The sequence below is a fragment of the Empidonax traillii genome, unplaced genomic scaffold, assembly GCF_003031625.1.
Source record: "Empidonax traillii isolate 1590-97213 ecotype Southwest subspecies unplaced genomic scaffold, ASM303162v1 scaffold119:size1479319, whole genome shotgun sequence".
Classification (NCBI taxonomy): Eukaryota; Metazoa; Chordata; class Aves; order Passeriformes; family Tyrannidae; genus Empidonax; species Empidonax traillii.
In genome coordinates, this window is record NW_020955312.1 from 933,788 (window position 1) to 949,851 (window position 16,064).

At 37.8% G+C, this 16,064-nt stretch overlaps 1 protein-coding gene across 1 annotated transcript in view; it reads right to left on the minus strand.

The window, feature by feature from the left end:
* The window catches only part of CCDC178 (coiled-coil domain containing 178), a 182,995-nt gene that overhangs the window by 16,240 nt on the left and 150,691 nt on the right, over window positions 1-16,064 (minus strand). The window contains 1 exon segment of the mRNA XM_027883171.1: window positions 828-959. Within this exon segment, the coding sequence (XP_027738972.1) occupies window positions 828-959 (132 nt within the window).

The following is a 16,064-nucleotide window of genomic DNA, read 5'->3' on the forward strand; positions in this document are numbered from 1 at the left end:
TGTTACAAATTAGACAGCAAAGTTTGCAAGAGTATGCTGCACTACAGCTACATCAGCAATATAACTTCTTTTGCAAGGAGTAAGTCTGAAGAAATATTTCACTTAAGTCTTTTAAAAACCCTTCAAGAACACCATCTGGTTATGGCCATTAACTATGGGAAGAGATTGAAAGGAGTGGCTTTACAGAAATATAAATAAGATACCATAGCACGAGACAAAAAGAACAGGAACATTCTAACTCTAGAGCGTAGTACTTATTTTCCCTAGTAAATATATTTATCTGAGGAACAAGACATAAAATGAGAAACCAGACATCGTTGGAAACCATTTTAAAATCTCATATCCCCATAATGTTGCTCTTTTACAAATAGGGGAAAATCACCATATAACTGAGTTAGGAAGGTATAATACTTCTAAAAAATAGCCTCCTTCTAAAGAAATTAAATACAAATACAGTGAAAATGACAACATTGTTTACCACGGAAATAATATTTGCACAAAACAGGACACAATAATATCTTCTAAAACAACTGAGCAGCAACAGCAATGCCACTTTGTGTTTCAAATATTTATATTCAATGTATTTATAATAATCTTCTCAAAGGTTTGAGAGAAATAAATCTAATCTCCCCCTCTTTTTTTCAATCTATGCATGGTATATGTGCTAACTTACTGAATTCATCCTTCATGCAATTCCAGTTTATTAAAGAGGTTAAAAATTTATAAAACTCTGATGGGATATGGTTTTAATGCTTCATCACACTACCCATCATTTGCTTTTCAATCTAGATCAGAATGATCTTTCCGACTTCCCTGCAATCACCTACCTGCACAGCTAATATTTTCTGAGCGTTCTCCTGAGAGGTTGCCTGGATCCTCGCCAGCCCAGCCTGGCTGGAGAGGCCGCTCCGGCTCCACCACGCAGCCAGTGAGTCCCTGCTCCACCGCCTCTGTAGCGCCTGCAGCTGGGACAGCAACGCCAACGGCAGCGCCAACAGCGGCAACGCCAACACCAATGGCCATGGCAACAGCAGTGGGGGGGTCGGGGTAGTGGGAAAAGGCAAGAAAGTGGGGGGAGGAAGGAGGGGGGAAAAAAACAAACAGGAAAAAAATTAAATTCCCAAGTCAGAGCAGGAGAGGAAATTAATGGCAGTGTTCAAGAAGAATGATGGAGGGAAATATAGAAAGCAGTCAATAGCCCATTCTGCGCTGTACGGACCTGACAGGAATTTCACAGTCTCTTGGTTTTTCAGCCCACTCATGTGCATTCATCAGAAACCAGTCACATCTGGCTGCCAGGATGGGGGGTTAATTTTCTCTAAATGCCTCAGCAGTTTTGTTCTAGCTGAGGCAAACTCTGTGACTGCAAAGCTGACGAGTAAAATATTTCTACTTCACCCAGTTTAACTCAAAACCGATAGCCTCGGGACATATTGAACCTTTCTTAAAAAAATAATCTTTTGAAGCTTTTTAAATGGCACATCAGGTCAGGCCAAAGTTTAAAATGCAAGTTTAAGACTTTGATGGACACAAGGGCTTTTTTTTCCCAGTGTAAAGCTTATCATAGCTTGGCAATGTGTGCTTTAGTGCATGACAAAACTAAAGAGAATTAACTTAGCCATCAACTGCTCAGGGAGAACAATAACAGGAAAGAAATTTCCATATAGAAGTTCCTATTAATCTACCCAGCTATAACCACATGACAAGAAAGCATCTAACAGCACTAAATTGCATCAAATGTGGTAGCTGAGAGTGACACTACTTAAAAAAAGGATTTTATATAGGCATACAGAAAAGATAACATTTATCCTAGAAATTGCATTCACTGCAAAGGATCCTAACTGAAATTATTCCAAGTGGGAGTACTTACCTGATAGGCTTTTGCTATTTGCTAACAGTAATTATTGTTAGAATCCGTGGTTAAGACTAATATCAGTTTTTCCTTAATCTGCAAGTATTTGGAAATCACAAACACAGTGTGGCAGGTCTTGGTCTAGAAGGAAGATGTTTAAAGGGATCTGAAAGTCTACCAATGCAGAATATTTTTGAAAAGAGCGGTGTTTTTTGGCAAATTCTACAAATACTACTGCATACTCTAGTCTAGTTGTAGTGCAGAAAATGGAAATTTAAACTACCTAATTCACTGCTTAGTGGAAATACACGGGTTTGTGTTTCATGAAGTTAATTATTTCGATAAATTCTGCAGCAATTGTTAGCATGAAGCTTTCAAGAGTATATCTGTCAACCAGATTAACACAATGGATTGTACCGTTCCTTTGGAAATATTACATTTCATTAAGGTCAATGCCACAGGTCAATAATTGGATCAGTTATAAAGAAGCTTTTACATGATAAGATATGACTGCTCTTTAGGAGCAAGCGCAGTGTACCAGCTTAAAAATACACTTTTTCAAAAGAATGTAGATTATAGTAATATCAAGTGAGCTATTACAGTCTAGAGAATAATTAATGCACATTTTCAAAATTAATGGCCTGATTTTTGGAGATACTGGGTTTCCACAAGTCCCATTAGATTCCATGGAAGCTGTGAGTATGCTGCATCTTTGTAAATGAGTTTGTAAAATATTAAAACAGATCTTTGTACATAATATTTTGTGTTCTGTTAATGTATATTAAAAATAACATGAGGGAGGGTAGAAAAACTCAGTGGAAAAATAAAAAATTATCAACCCAAATATTATATTTTCCAGTGTGAAGAACCTTTTCTAAGTACCAGAGCTCCTTTCCTCCTATTTTAAGAATTATTTTGTTTCGTGAAATCTGTCTCTTCCTGGTTGCCTGCTGTTAATTCAACTATTTTCAAATATCACTTTTTTGATAGTATTCTGAGGTCTGAAAAAGAATTCAGGTGTGAGAGGGGCAAAGCATAACAACTTAGGACATTTTAGTAAAACAACCTTCTTCAGCCCTAGAAAAACAAACTAAGTAGAAAACTATTTTTGTATTATCAAAATGCTGATTTTTGTAAAAAGCTAAAATAATTGCAAGATATGTTTTTGTGATAAGGAAAATGGTGGCTGGGTGAGCATATGAAAAGATTTGCTGGTGAACAGCAAAAGGGATTGGTGGTTATTCAGTTGAGTGGCAATCGAATTTCTTGTCTTGAGAGAATCAAAGAAGTCTGAAAGTTTTGAGATTTGGCTATTTGAAAATTGCCATACTTATTGAGAAACTGACAGTTTATAGTGGCTGGTGTCCAATACAACCTTTGTTAATGTTTTTCATTTCAAAATTACACATTCATGAAAGCTGATACTATTGTTAGTTTCATATTTCAAAATGCATCTCATATTGTAAAAACACTTTATCGTGCCTAACATAACGAAGTCTAAACCAAATATTTATTATCTTTACAATGTTAATTGCAACATAAATTACATTTATGCATACGGTCAGAAATACAGATCTATGAGAAGGTATCAAATAATGTTGCCTGCAATCTTAGAATAAAACGATGGGCACACGAACCTAGGAGGGACCAAGCGAATTCCTGAGTCAACAGCAGACCCTTAGCTGAGGCAATGATTTAAAAAAGAAAAATCTCAAGTAATGTCTAGCCCCAAAACAGATTTCATACGTTTTGCCATGATCTCCTTGTCTCTACTGATCCTGCAGATCCTCTTCTCAGTCATATAACAGACATATAGTTATTAGCTTTTCCTTATCTTTTACATTTTTTTGTCAACTGTAGAGACTTAAGAAGTCATGGCATGCATGAGTTAAACACATGACATGGTTGCTAACTCCTTTTTTGTCAGTGCTTTTTTTTCACTATTTGAGAAACAAGCTGTTTCCTAAATATTCTAAACACATCAAGCCAAATGCTGGCAGAGAAGGTACCAGCATCCATCTTCAGTGTAGGAATATGAAAAGTAGTCAAATATTTATATGAGACTCACTTTGGTTTTGATGTTTACCTTGCTGTGGTAGAAGGACTGGAGGAAAAAGGAAATGGAAAGACAAGCAAGCTCCAGATTTTGGGGATACAAAAGTAAAGGAAAGCCTGGGATCCTTGTTTCTGTTGTCCTTGAATCTACCTTGGTTGTAGCTGATATAGGCTGATGGTAGGGGACAATTTTTGCAGCAAGTGTCTTGTCCTAGTCCCCATTCTGCAAACAAAGAAGCAGTAAAAAAATGGCTTTCTGGGGAGACACCTTTGGAAACTGCTGGAGAGGACCAATGATGTTCTCAAGGAGTTGTCCTCATCATTGTTCTGCTTTGAGGCTTCACTCTCATTTCCCTTATGTTGTAGCTCCTCTATGTGAATCACAGCAGAGGGGAACATATGACTCCGGGGTAATTTAATTCCTTCTTTATATGTGGCACTATATCATCAAAAATATCAGCATAAATTTGGGAAAAAGAGGTGTGAACTAGCTGATATTACTATCTAACTAGAAAGGAACCGTATAATTCGGGGTATCTTATTCTGTTCTCAGCTTTTAGTTTTTTGTTATGATGCATCTAGATACTTCATTCAATTCGCACCTAACTTGCAGTAATGTGATTGAAATCAATCCAATATCCTAACCTGTAATTCCTTATTTGAGGGATCAAACTGGACTAAAAACATATTTGAAGCTGAGGTCTATCCATTGTTTCAGTGGCATTTCTAATATCCAACCTAAACTTCCTCTGACACAACTTCAGGCTGTTTCCTTAGGTCCTGTCACTGGTCACAACAGAAAAGAGATCAGTGCCTGCCCCTCCTCTTCCCCTCACATATTCTGCATTTGGAGTACATACTTACATCTAAAGTTTCTGGTCCGTTAAAATGGCAAGATTTTGAATTGCATAGAAGATAGTAGATATTAATAAAGGCAAAACTATTGTTCTGATTTTGTCAAAAGAAGATTCTCCTTAAATTTTGTCAAACTTTAAGTATTAGATCTAAAAATGGGCATGGCAGGTGTTTTCTTCAGGCTGAATTTGTTTGGATAGCCCAAGCAGTTTGCTTTTTTTTTTTCTGAGGTATTTTGGGCAAAATACATTATTCTACTCCTGTTACAAAATTATACTGGTATTTCCTTTACTAGATGCAGCATGCAAAGAGAACTCACACTTCAAAGGGGACAGTATTTTTGTATGTGATATAACTTTTTCATAAAAATATTCTGGTGAAAACTGTAGGTCTTTGGAAAACTGCTGAATGCATATAGCACTTAGTAAATGTTGCCATTTTTATCAACCAAATTTTTTTTTAAGTATTGTCCTCTCTAAACTTTCTCTCAGTGGTCCTATAGTAAGAGTAAGTAAGAATGGTTATGGTTATCTAACACAACCATATACAAAAATCATCTTCAAAGAGTGGTTTGGCATACATAAGATCAGGAATACAGTTGATTATTGAAAATTGATTTTTCTCTATAATGTCTTTTATTTTGGTTCAGGTTGAAATTCATCACTGGTAGCAACGTGTCTATCTGTGTACCACCATGAATATCCATCTATTGGTGCTCAGCAAAGACAGAGAAATGGTTTATTTGGATCAAACTGTGAAGTCTGTGTTAAGGATGCCAGCTTGTGGTTAAGAAATCCAATTGTTAATGAAAACTGATGTAGTTTTAACTGTCAGAGTCTACTCTAGGCTTTTCTATGCTAGGTTACACTAACATCAAACAAGAAGATTTAAACCTAGACCATAGAATGGAATATCATTTGCCAGTGAAATAATGTTTTAGCAGAAAAAAAATCATTTTGTGAGTTTTTAATCAAGAACAAACTGAAATTTCCTTTAACTTTCCTGAAGTTTCCTTCATAAATAACCTGAAAAGTAGGAAGCAAACTCAGCCACATGGCTCAGGGAATGGAAATTTCTCTGATTACAGAGACTTTGAGCCATAACTGCTCTGAAGAAAAGGTGATTCCATACTGAAAAAAATCCAAGCAAATTCAAATTGAAACACTTTAAAGAATGAGTAGCTGAAGAAGACATTGTAGTCACAGTAGGTACAAAGAGATGTTTACCAAGTGATTAAAACCATTTGTGGATATTAAAATGAAGAAACGGACTAAGCAACAGAAAGAATGGAAAAATATACGTAGCTGAGGCAGATGAGAGAAACAGATGGGCAGAGCATTTCCCAGAAGTCTCACTAGACTCAGCCCACCATCAATACCATATTTTGATGAAATGTTATGAACCTGAGCCATTTAACATTAATAATAACCAATTGAGACATCAGCAATACACACAGCAATCCAGCCACTAATAATGTTAAAACAGAAAGGAATGGCCATTATTATAGAGAAATGGAGCTCTGGATGAAATATTTAAACAAAACTCATAAGATTATTGAGCAAAAAAAAAAAAAAAAATCATCTTTCTCATCCCTCCTGCAAGAGAAATCATCTACAATGGAATGTCATGCACAATGTATGACATAGAGCAGAAATCTTAGTAAACAAAAGGCTGGATTCAGCTCAGGTGAACATGAATGAGCTAGAGATAGTCATAGTAAGTACTGTCATAAAATAGTACATCATCAATTCTCAAAAACTCTTGTAAAGCTTATGTTCATCTGCAGTCATATACCGAGCATGAATCAGGTTCTCTCTGTGAAGAAGGCATAGACAGGAAGACAAAGCATACTTTAATATCTAGGATCTTGAATGAGATCCTGCGTATCTTGAATGACCTCCTGATATCTCCGCCCCATCGTACCCCTGGCATGTTAATCAAATAATTTAAATTCAGCTTTCCAGAGGTAACTGGCAATTTTGGGCTTTGGGGTTTTTCTGTGGGTTTTTTTTGTTTGTTTGGGTTTTTTGTTGGTTGATTGGGATTTTTAAAGTTTTTTTGTTTTGTTTGGGTTTGGTTTGGGTTTTTTTTTTTAATCTGATTTAAATCTTCAATTTCTAGAGGTGATAAGCAACGACAGATTCAACCAAAGGCAGCAGAGAGACTTGAAATCATAGTGTGCCATGAAGAAGGGTGTGTTGTTGACAATAATGTATCCAGGGATAGACCTTTAGGCGTCTGACTGCTATGTTAAGCAGTTAAACACATAGTTATTTTATGGTATTGACAGTGCAGGAAACTAAGATTATTTCAAATTGTTTTATTAAAACGCAACTATTTTCCATTCCTTCAGGCACTGTGACTCTTTCAACACCACTCTTGATTGACACTTATATAACTGACCTTTTGGATTAAACATAACATTATTTTGTAATTCTGTAGTAGTTCCTCTTGAGACATCAGTTTATTACAAGGTGTAGCAAACCAAAATGCAACCAAAAGAACAAGCTTTAACTACTAGTCACTTCTATGAGTGGTAGCCTACTATGATTTTCAGACCTGAGGAGATTACTGTTACATGTTGAACAGAGGCTAATATGTCACTTTTAAATCTACACTTTCTCTGTTTTCAGTGATGTTAATCTTATATCAAAGGATCCGATGTGTGTGTCATATTAATTCAACAGTGCACTGTGAATGCTAAGTTCTATGTAAATGATATAAGCCTTATCAGTTCCATTCATTGTTACAACTCAAACAACAGCAATTACAACAACTCTACAGATTTTGGCACTGTGAGAATGGCAGATTTATTAGCAAAATCCAGTTAATATTTATCTTTTTATACTATTCAACTACCAAGTTATACCTGTACAATATACAAAGCTCCTAGGTAATGAGATATTTCTTTATTGTCAAATCTGCTCCACAGACTGCTGGTAAAGATTACATAGCTCATTTAAATAAAGCTCTTTTGTCAACAGACTGGATATACTTTAAAAATGAGTAAAAGCCTCATGTAAAAAACAAATCTCAGCTGATGTGCAAGTATACATGAAAAGATGCACTTGTTTTTTTGACCTTATTCCAGTTGTTAATGCTTTAGTAAGCAGATTAGCAGTATTAAATTTTAAAAAAGGAGAACTGTATTTCAAGATCCACTGAAAAACAAACTAAGAAAAGCCTGAAAAATCAATCTTCTGCTAAAAATATTGGTGAATGCAGACAAAAATATTGGCAAATATAGGAAGAAAAAAAAGGAAAGAGTGATATTGTGATTTTTAAGTGCTGTCAGGAAAAACTGAGGAAAACAGACAATACAGTAAGATCAGGGTATCTTTCAGCTTATTGTGGTTACTTACTGAAATATGAAAATTAAAAGTGTGCTTTCTATATAAGATTCCTGAAAACATAGCCTAGAGTTTGATACTGAGTAGATACAAAATATGTGTGATGTTATTCTTCCTTCAAAGATTTCTAGCCTTGCCAATTTCTACTGCTACAGAGGGAAAATATATCTGTACTTATCCTCTCTTTATATCATTTAGTAACACTTAGAATCAAATGCTGTTATTTCATCCCCAGAAGCCTGAAGCAATAAATGGAAACATCTCAAAAGGTGCAAATAATTGCATTGACCCCAAACCAAAGGTTTAATTTTTTTTTTTTAAACACCAAAGCTCTGATTTGCAGAAACCTACAACTTTTCCCAGCTTTTGTTTGGTATTTCCAAAAGGTCATTAGATGAACACGCCAGACAGCACAAGCTGAAGTGTCAAAACCCTGCAAATAAACAAGATCACTCCAAAGAAATTTCTGACCTTGCCATTAATTTCTTCTGTTAAAGCAGCTGTAATCCCTAGTCATTCCTTCTACAGATTCTGCTGCTTACTCCGCAGAAATTGCACAATAAAATTCCATATCTCATCCTCTGTCCCCTCCTAAAGGATTTCCAGAGTATAATTGTTAATACATTTTTGAAAAAATGAACTAGTGCTCTTTCTGCATTCAGTGCTGTTGACAATTTTTTTTCCAGGAGCTTATAATCTTAAAAATAAAACTAATAAACTAACATTATTAGCAATATGTTATACTACTTTCTCCAACAATTTAATGATGAGATCTAAGATTCATCTTCACAGCTTCATCTTTGTAAAGGGTGAATTCATGCCTTCTGTGCTACCTTTGAAATACACTAAGATTAATTATCATTTAATTATTACGTCATTTGTAGATCGAGCAGAATAGAGAGACAGCACCCTGCCTGTCTTTGCAAATCATAAAATATTATGATGATAAACATTTATGTGCAGCTGTTGCTTCCAATTCATACAAAGTACATCCTGGTTATTGCAAAACAATAAAATGAAATTCAGAAGAAGACATTTTATCTTTTTCTAGATGAAATACACATTTATCAGTATACCCTATAACTTAATGAAAATTCAAGGATCATAGATCAAGCCCATCTTGCACCCTGGTCAAAAGTAAGCCTATCATGACCAGAGTGCTGCCATTTTCTTTGTGTTTCTGGGCCTCTGGTACCTGGCAGTGATGTTAGTCACCAACCTATCCCTGGGTTTTGTGCAGTCTGACTGTACATTACAACAACTCAGGTCATATGACGGGCAACTCTGTAGTTGCACATGGCCCCAGATGCTTGGCTGAATCCCCACCAGGATCCCTTTATCCATGACAGAAAATTGATTGTTGGTTAACCATTTCAGGAGTGACATGGCCCTCAGCATCACAGGCTTTGCACAGGGATCTCCCACGTGGGTTTGCACAATACACCACTCAGCCAGCAAAAGCAGCCCAGGGGCTGGGTATTCTGTAGGGCCAACTTGAGCATGGAGTGTTTCCAGTGCTTCCTGGAAAGCAATGAATCAATCAGAAGAACAGCTGGCCAATTAAGATGTGCATAACTTCTTGCCAGATGTTACCTTTGTGCTGATGGCTGACTGCATCTTAGAGAAACACATTGTTTCTCAACCCCTGGGGCTACTTTCATATTGTTAAATATACAGAGCTATGAACCACGCTGTGGCAGAAAGGCTAAGTGGCGTAGGTTGGTTTTGTCCACACTGTGTAGTCCATTACCACTTAGTCTTATGTGATCACCTCACCGCCCTAAGACACATATGGCATTTAGGGGGAGGAGGGGTTAATGTCTGAATGAGTGAATTAATGTAAAGGTTGTGCTTCAACCTAAGAAGACAAAACACAGTGTAGGCATTGCATAGCTTTGGGTATGGCAAACCCTCTTGGGATTGTGTAGGAATACTGTATTGTGTTGAGAAAACTAAAGCTGGTGCTGTCCTGTTCACATTCCCTGCTTGAAAGAGTGCCTGGTGAATGTTATTCCTCAAATTTTGATAGTCCTTCTCTTGGAAAGTGCTAACTTGCACAAGTCGCCATGTGGTGCCATGATACCATAAATATACAGTATAAAGCAGCACAGAGCAGGTCAAGCCAGATCCCTAACCCTATTTTATTTTGCAGAACCAGATGTAACCTTCATGGCTAACAGTATACTGAGCTTCCTTTTGAAAGTGTCTTGGAAAAAGCCAGAAGAATACATGCTCTTCATAAACAATAAGCACTGAATTAATAAATAATAAGAATTCATGGGCAGGAAGGGATTAGGAAGGGATTGTGAATGTTGGAGGGGGTCCAGCTTCAACAAGTAGGGGAAGATAGGCAAAATGTATGTGGCTATGAGGTATCACAGTAGGTCAGATTGGGATCTATACCGCGAAGGGAAAAAGGGATATCCTGAGGGTCATAAACTGAAGTCTTTAAGTGATCAGCTAACTTGAATTTGACATCCTTAGTCTGACCGAACATCCTTTTCCTCTTATCTAGCAACAGGGAGTAGATTTCAGAAATCTTACGAAATTTGTTCATCCTAGTCACTCCCTTCCTGACTTTAACTCTAGTTCTGATTTACATCTTTAGGCTAAAAAGTTGTTTTCCCTTTGTTTGACCCAGAGGTAAGGAAAAAGTGAAAGAACACCCTTTCTTCCTTACTAAACATAATCATCTTTTTAGGTTTACAAAGGTTCAGATTCCAACACCTACCACATCTACACATCAGCTTCTCAGTACACTCATTTATTCTTTATGATTCTTGGTAGTATTCCCACTGAGACCTCTAAAGAGTTACTTAATTCTTTGATCTGAGAACATAACTCTCAAACAGGCAGTCCTGTATTTTTCCACCCCCATTATCTGCCTGTCTTGAGAAAGGATGGACATTGTATTGCAAAAATGAGTATTACAGGGAATGCAGAAATTAAAATGGTGTTCACAGAATATAGTTTACAATCAATTAGATACTTAGCCTCAGTCTGTCATAATATGTATTATATTAACTAGCCATTAAGATAATTGGAATAAAGTCTTTCAGGCCTTGCCAGAACCCTTTGTCCTCAGAAGGGCTTAGGGCATTCAGACACGTTTCTGCAGGAAGCAAAATTTGACCAGAAGGAAAAGGCTAAATGAAGTCACACACTGTCAGTAATTGAATCCCTCGGTAGGCACTGTAAGTCATTCATACAGAAGTATCACATTAAAAGGTACTGTAAGTTGTTCATGTGAAAGTATCACATTTTAGGAAACACCACAGGTGTAATGTAGACCCAGGTAATGTGATGTAGGTTAGAACCTAATGTAAAAGAGAAGTTTGGATGGTATTTCAGAAATACTGATTCATTGTACAACCCTCTTCCAGGTCTGAAAAGAAGGAATATGAAGGACAAGAAGAAAGATGAAGAAAGATGAAGAAAATTAAGAACCAGAAGAATGAGAAATACGAAAGCAGGAAAAAGGCAGGAATTAGAATTCTTCGCCTTGCTTGTCTGTTTCAATCTACAATATTCCCACCTCAATATCTCATAAAAAGCCCCACAAGTATATGGAAAAAATACTGTTGGGAAAAATGCTGTTGGAAAAACTCCCAAATACATGACTTATGGTAACTTTCTAAAGTGTTTGAGCATGCAATTGCAGTCAGAGAAGAAAGGAGTGAGAATATGTGAGAGGAACAACTCTTCAGACACCAAGGTCAGTGAAGAAGGAGGGGGAGGAGGTGGTGCCAGCGCTGGAGCTGAGATTCCCCCGTAGCCCATGGTGAAGACCATGGTGAGGCAGCTGCCCCCTTGCTGTCCATGGAGGACCACAGAGGTGCAGAGATTCACCTGTAGCCCATGGAGGAGACCCACACCAGAGTGGACGGATGCCTGAGAGGAGGCTGTGAATCTGTGGAAGCTCATACTGGAGCAGGCTCCTGGCAGGGACCTGCAGACCTGTGCAGAGAGGAGCCAATGCTCCTGCTCACAGGACTTGTGACCCTGTGGGGGACCCACACTGGAGCAGGCTGTGTCTGCAGGACTGCACCCCGTGAAAAAAGTGACCTACATTGGAGCAGTATGTGGAGAACTGTTGCCCATGGGAAGGACTCACATGGAGAAGTTCATGGAGGGCTGTCTCCTTTGTAAGAGACCCCATGCTGGAGCAGGGGAAGGACTCTTTTCCCTGAGCAGTGGCAGGAACAGCATGTGATGCACTGACACACAACTCCCATTCCCTGTGCCACTGGTGGGGAGGGGAAGGGTCTGGGAAGGAGGGAGAAGTAGGGGGAAGGTGTTTTTACTTCTCGTTATCCTTCTCTGATTTTGTTAGTAATAAAATCAATCACTATGCCCAAGTTCAGACTATTTTGTCCGTGATAGTAATTGGTGAGTTATCTGTCCCGTCTTTATCTCAACTCATGAACGTCTTGCTATATTTTCTCTCCTCTGTCCAGTTGTGGAGGGGAGAGATAGAGCAGCTTTGGTGGGTATCACCAGTCCAGCCAGGATCAACTCACTCCACATGTACTTTGAATAGGGCAGAATACTCTAAGTATCAATGAAATAAAACAAGACTGTGTATGCAAATAAACTGATTTTTTTTTCAACAAACTGTCACAGATAACAGACAGGTCCAAATAGACATGGGCCACTCAAGATAGCTAATAATGATATACTGTGCTGGTAACTGAGTCAACTGCAACAGTGTAGGTTCCACAGTGCTGTATCTATAAACAAGGAGTGTCTAATTTCTGCACTCTTATATTTCACTATTTTCTCTTTATTTAATCTTTTCATTGCTCAAAATGTCCTTTAACAGTTATCCATGCTTTTACTTCTTATCTCTCGCTCAAGCTGAATTCTGTTGTTTCCAAGTGTGTACCATATTTCCCTCACTTTCCCTCCTCAACAGTGTCCAGAGATTGGCAGCCATCAATTAGATTGCAGTGCCATTGTAAATTATTTATTATACTTCATAATGATAAAGCAGCCCTTGATGTTGCAGTAAGAGAAGTTCCCTGAATAGTCCCTCATAAAAACTTCAATCAAGAATCACATTCTGCTTGTCACTTATAAATTCAATGCAAAAGCTAAACAAATCTTCATTTCCTTATACATTAGGAAGTTTCCAGTTACTTCATGCATTTCTTAAAGAAAAGAAATATTGGTGGTTGGTGTTTCTTCTTCCTGGAAGTGGCAGCTGTAAGATTCATCTGCTCATTTTTCAACTTCAGGCTATCAGTGCTATGTGGCACCCCTTGGTCCCCTCATCTGGAGGACCTGTAGAGATGCAGCACATTTTCCTCCCTGTCAGCATGCAGCAATTTCCAGTACAGTGAAATTCAGGGCCCTCATACAGCTGATGTGCTTGTGGGTCTTGGCCTACTGCTAAATGGGGAAATAGCCAGGATGTGCACTCACACATCAGAGCTGGGTATGCTCTTGCTCCAGAGACCAGACAAAGCCTGAAACAACCACAGCTGAACCTTCTATTTCACACCCTTTCAGGAGAAAAGCCCCATAATGACATCAAAGACCAGAGACACATTTTCAACTTACGAGAAAAGTAAAAACCCCAAAGCAACAATGTCAGTAGAATTAACAGCAATTTAAGTCAAATATGCTCAGCATCCGGAATGGCCCCTAGGATTTGTCATTTTTACATTGTAGTCCATTTTTACAACTGGAAGTCCTAGGAGGCCAGGCTCTAACCCATGCCTCATCCCTGAGCACCACAACAAGGAGCCTATTAGCACTGACAAGGCTGGCAGCCCTGAAATTGCAGAATTTTAAAACACTAACATTCTTGGCCCCAGTGGCACAAGACCTTAGGACCTGTGCCCCAAATTTTGGGCAACACCTCAGGACCTCTGGGTGTCAAGCGTCTGGCTCTGTTGTAAGGCAAAAGAGTCCCTGATGCAGAACTGAGACCACAATCTCCATCTCTGGGAACCCCACAGGCACAGTGATACTGCCTGGGCCTCTTACAGCCTGTCTGGAGAAACTCTGCTGGAGACACAGACCCCAGCCTAGAAAGAGTAACATGGCATCTCTTTTCACCTCCAAGCAGGGTAGCACTGAAAACCTAATTTCTATTGTTGAGAAATTAATTGAACACAAGACATTAAATGGTCACCTCATTCTTAGTTTCAATAATGTTGCTGACAGATTTTCACTTATTTGCTGCTATCACCTAGGTGTCTTTCCTAAACAAAATAATTTTAGATATTATTTGATCAAAAAGGGCTTTAAAAACACCCATATCAGCTTTCAATATACAGGTATTATATTTAGAAGGCAAATCTGTTAAATAAAAAGCACTAAAACAAATAGATCCAGCAAAAATGGTTGAACACTTCTTTCAAAGGTATATGTATTTAATGGGCTCTACCTCAAAACTGGTGTCTATGTTAATTTTTCTTCTTAGCAAGAATTATGACTGTATAGTCATCTCTTCCTAACTCACGAAAAATTCTCCAGAACTGATGAAAATTCAAGTGTGTATGAAAATAAAGAAGTCATTACTAGCTTCAGACTGATTTTCACTATATTTGTCAAGAACTTTGGGTTTCATAATACTTCTTTGAAATGTGGTTTGTATAAAGCCTTTCAAAAAGCAGATTTCCTACATAAAAGCTGACAGCAGTAATAAACAGGACAGAAAACACATCTTTGGTTAAACTATTTTAATGAGGAGGCACTTAAATCATTAATGAACTGAGTCAGTGACTTTAGTAACCATGAGTTAGTTGGCAGGTTCCACCTACCTAGATTTCCAAGGTTCTTAACAGCCGCAATTACACAAATAGATTCAGTATTATGTTCCTGATTACCAGATAAATGAAAGATGCAAAAAGGAATCTAGTTAATGCCTTTATAATCACACACAATTACCTTAAAAGGATAATAAAGAGGAAAGAGAAATGTTCATAAGTTAGGAAATGCCAGACTTACAGTTGCTTTTACAATGTTAATTTAAGACCCTATGCATTATGACACAGCCTTATTTATATGGTTCATAGTTCTTTTCCTATCTCTTTCAAAGCAATGGGTGGACTCACACTGTGAACAGATCAACATGTGCAGTGGAACAGAATATTTCTGGGGGAGAGTATTTCTGCAGTGTGCAACAATGTTCCATGTTGAGACAGAGGTAAAAGAGGGTGAAACACCATCCCAAAAATTTTCATAGATGTTGTTGGGAACAAATGACAGCTAAGATTTAAGAAACTTTAATTCTTTCTCAGTCTTTGAAAGCAAAGTGGCCTTAATAATTTTTCATCTTTTTTTCCAGATTCTTCTGCTGCTCCACAGACTGACTCAGGCCTACCGCAGAACTTCAGTTTCTTCCTGTACCACTCCTTTGCCACATCTCGTGACATGCTAAACACATCTTCACCTTAATAATTTCAAAAAAAATCTACTCTTGTGGATTCTCATGAAACTGAAATAAAGTCATAGTATTAGCCACCAGTTAAGGACAGAAAGATCCCTGCTGAGGTCAAGAGGACAGAAATCCAAGGCTAACTCCTGCGTAGGGTGGACAAGCCAGTGGTACTTATGAAGTCATCTTTGTGCAGTGGAAACCAAGAAGAAACACCATTTTGTCTTGAGCCCAAGGAGCTGTCTTGGTCTCCTTATTTTTTAGCCTTTTTTAATGTATCAAGTGCCTGAAAAGCAGTGCTGTCAGTCTTTTTTGCATTGACATTGATGAAAAACAGAAAGTACAAGTGTCCTAAGCTGAATTTTCTGGGTTTGGTGATCTTTTTATTCCTACTTCTATGTCTGTTTTTCTTCTACTTTCCAAGATAGAGGTTCAGCTTCCAACAGCATAAGTAAGAATAATTATAGCTCATTTTAATCAATTTTTCTTTTTCTGCAAAGAGGAAAGGAAAGCAAAAACCTACACACACTATGTGCATCTTGCTTTCTTTTAGAAGAAAATTTCA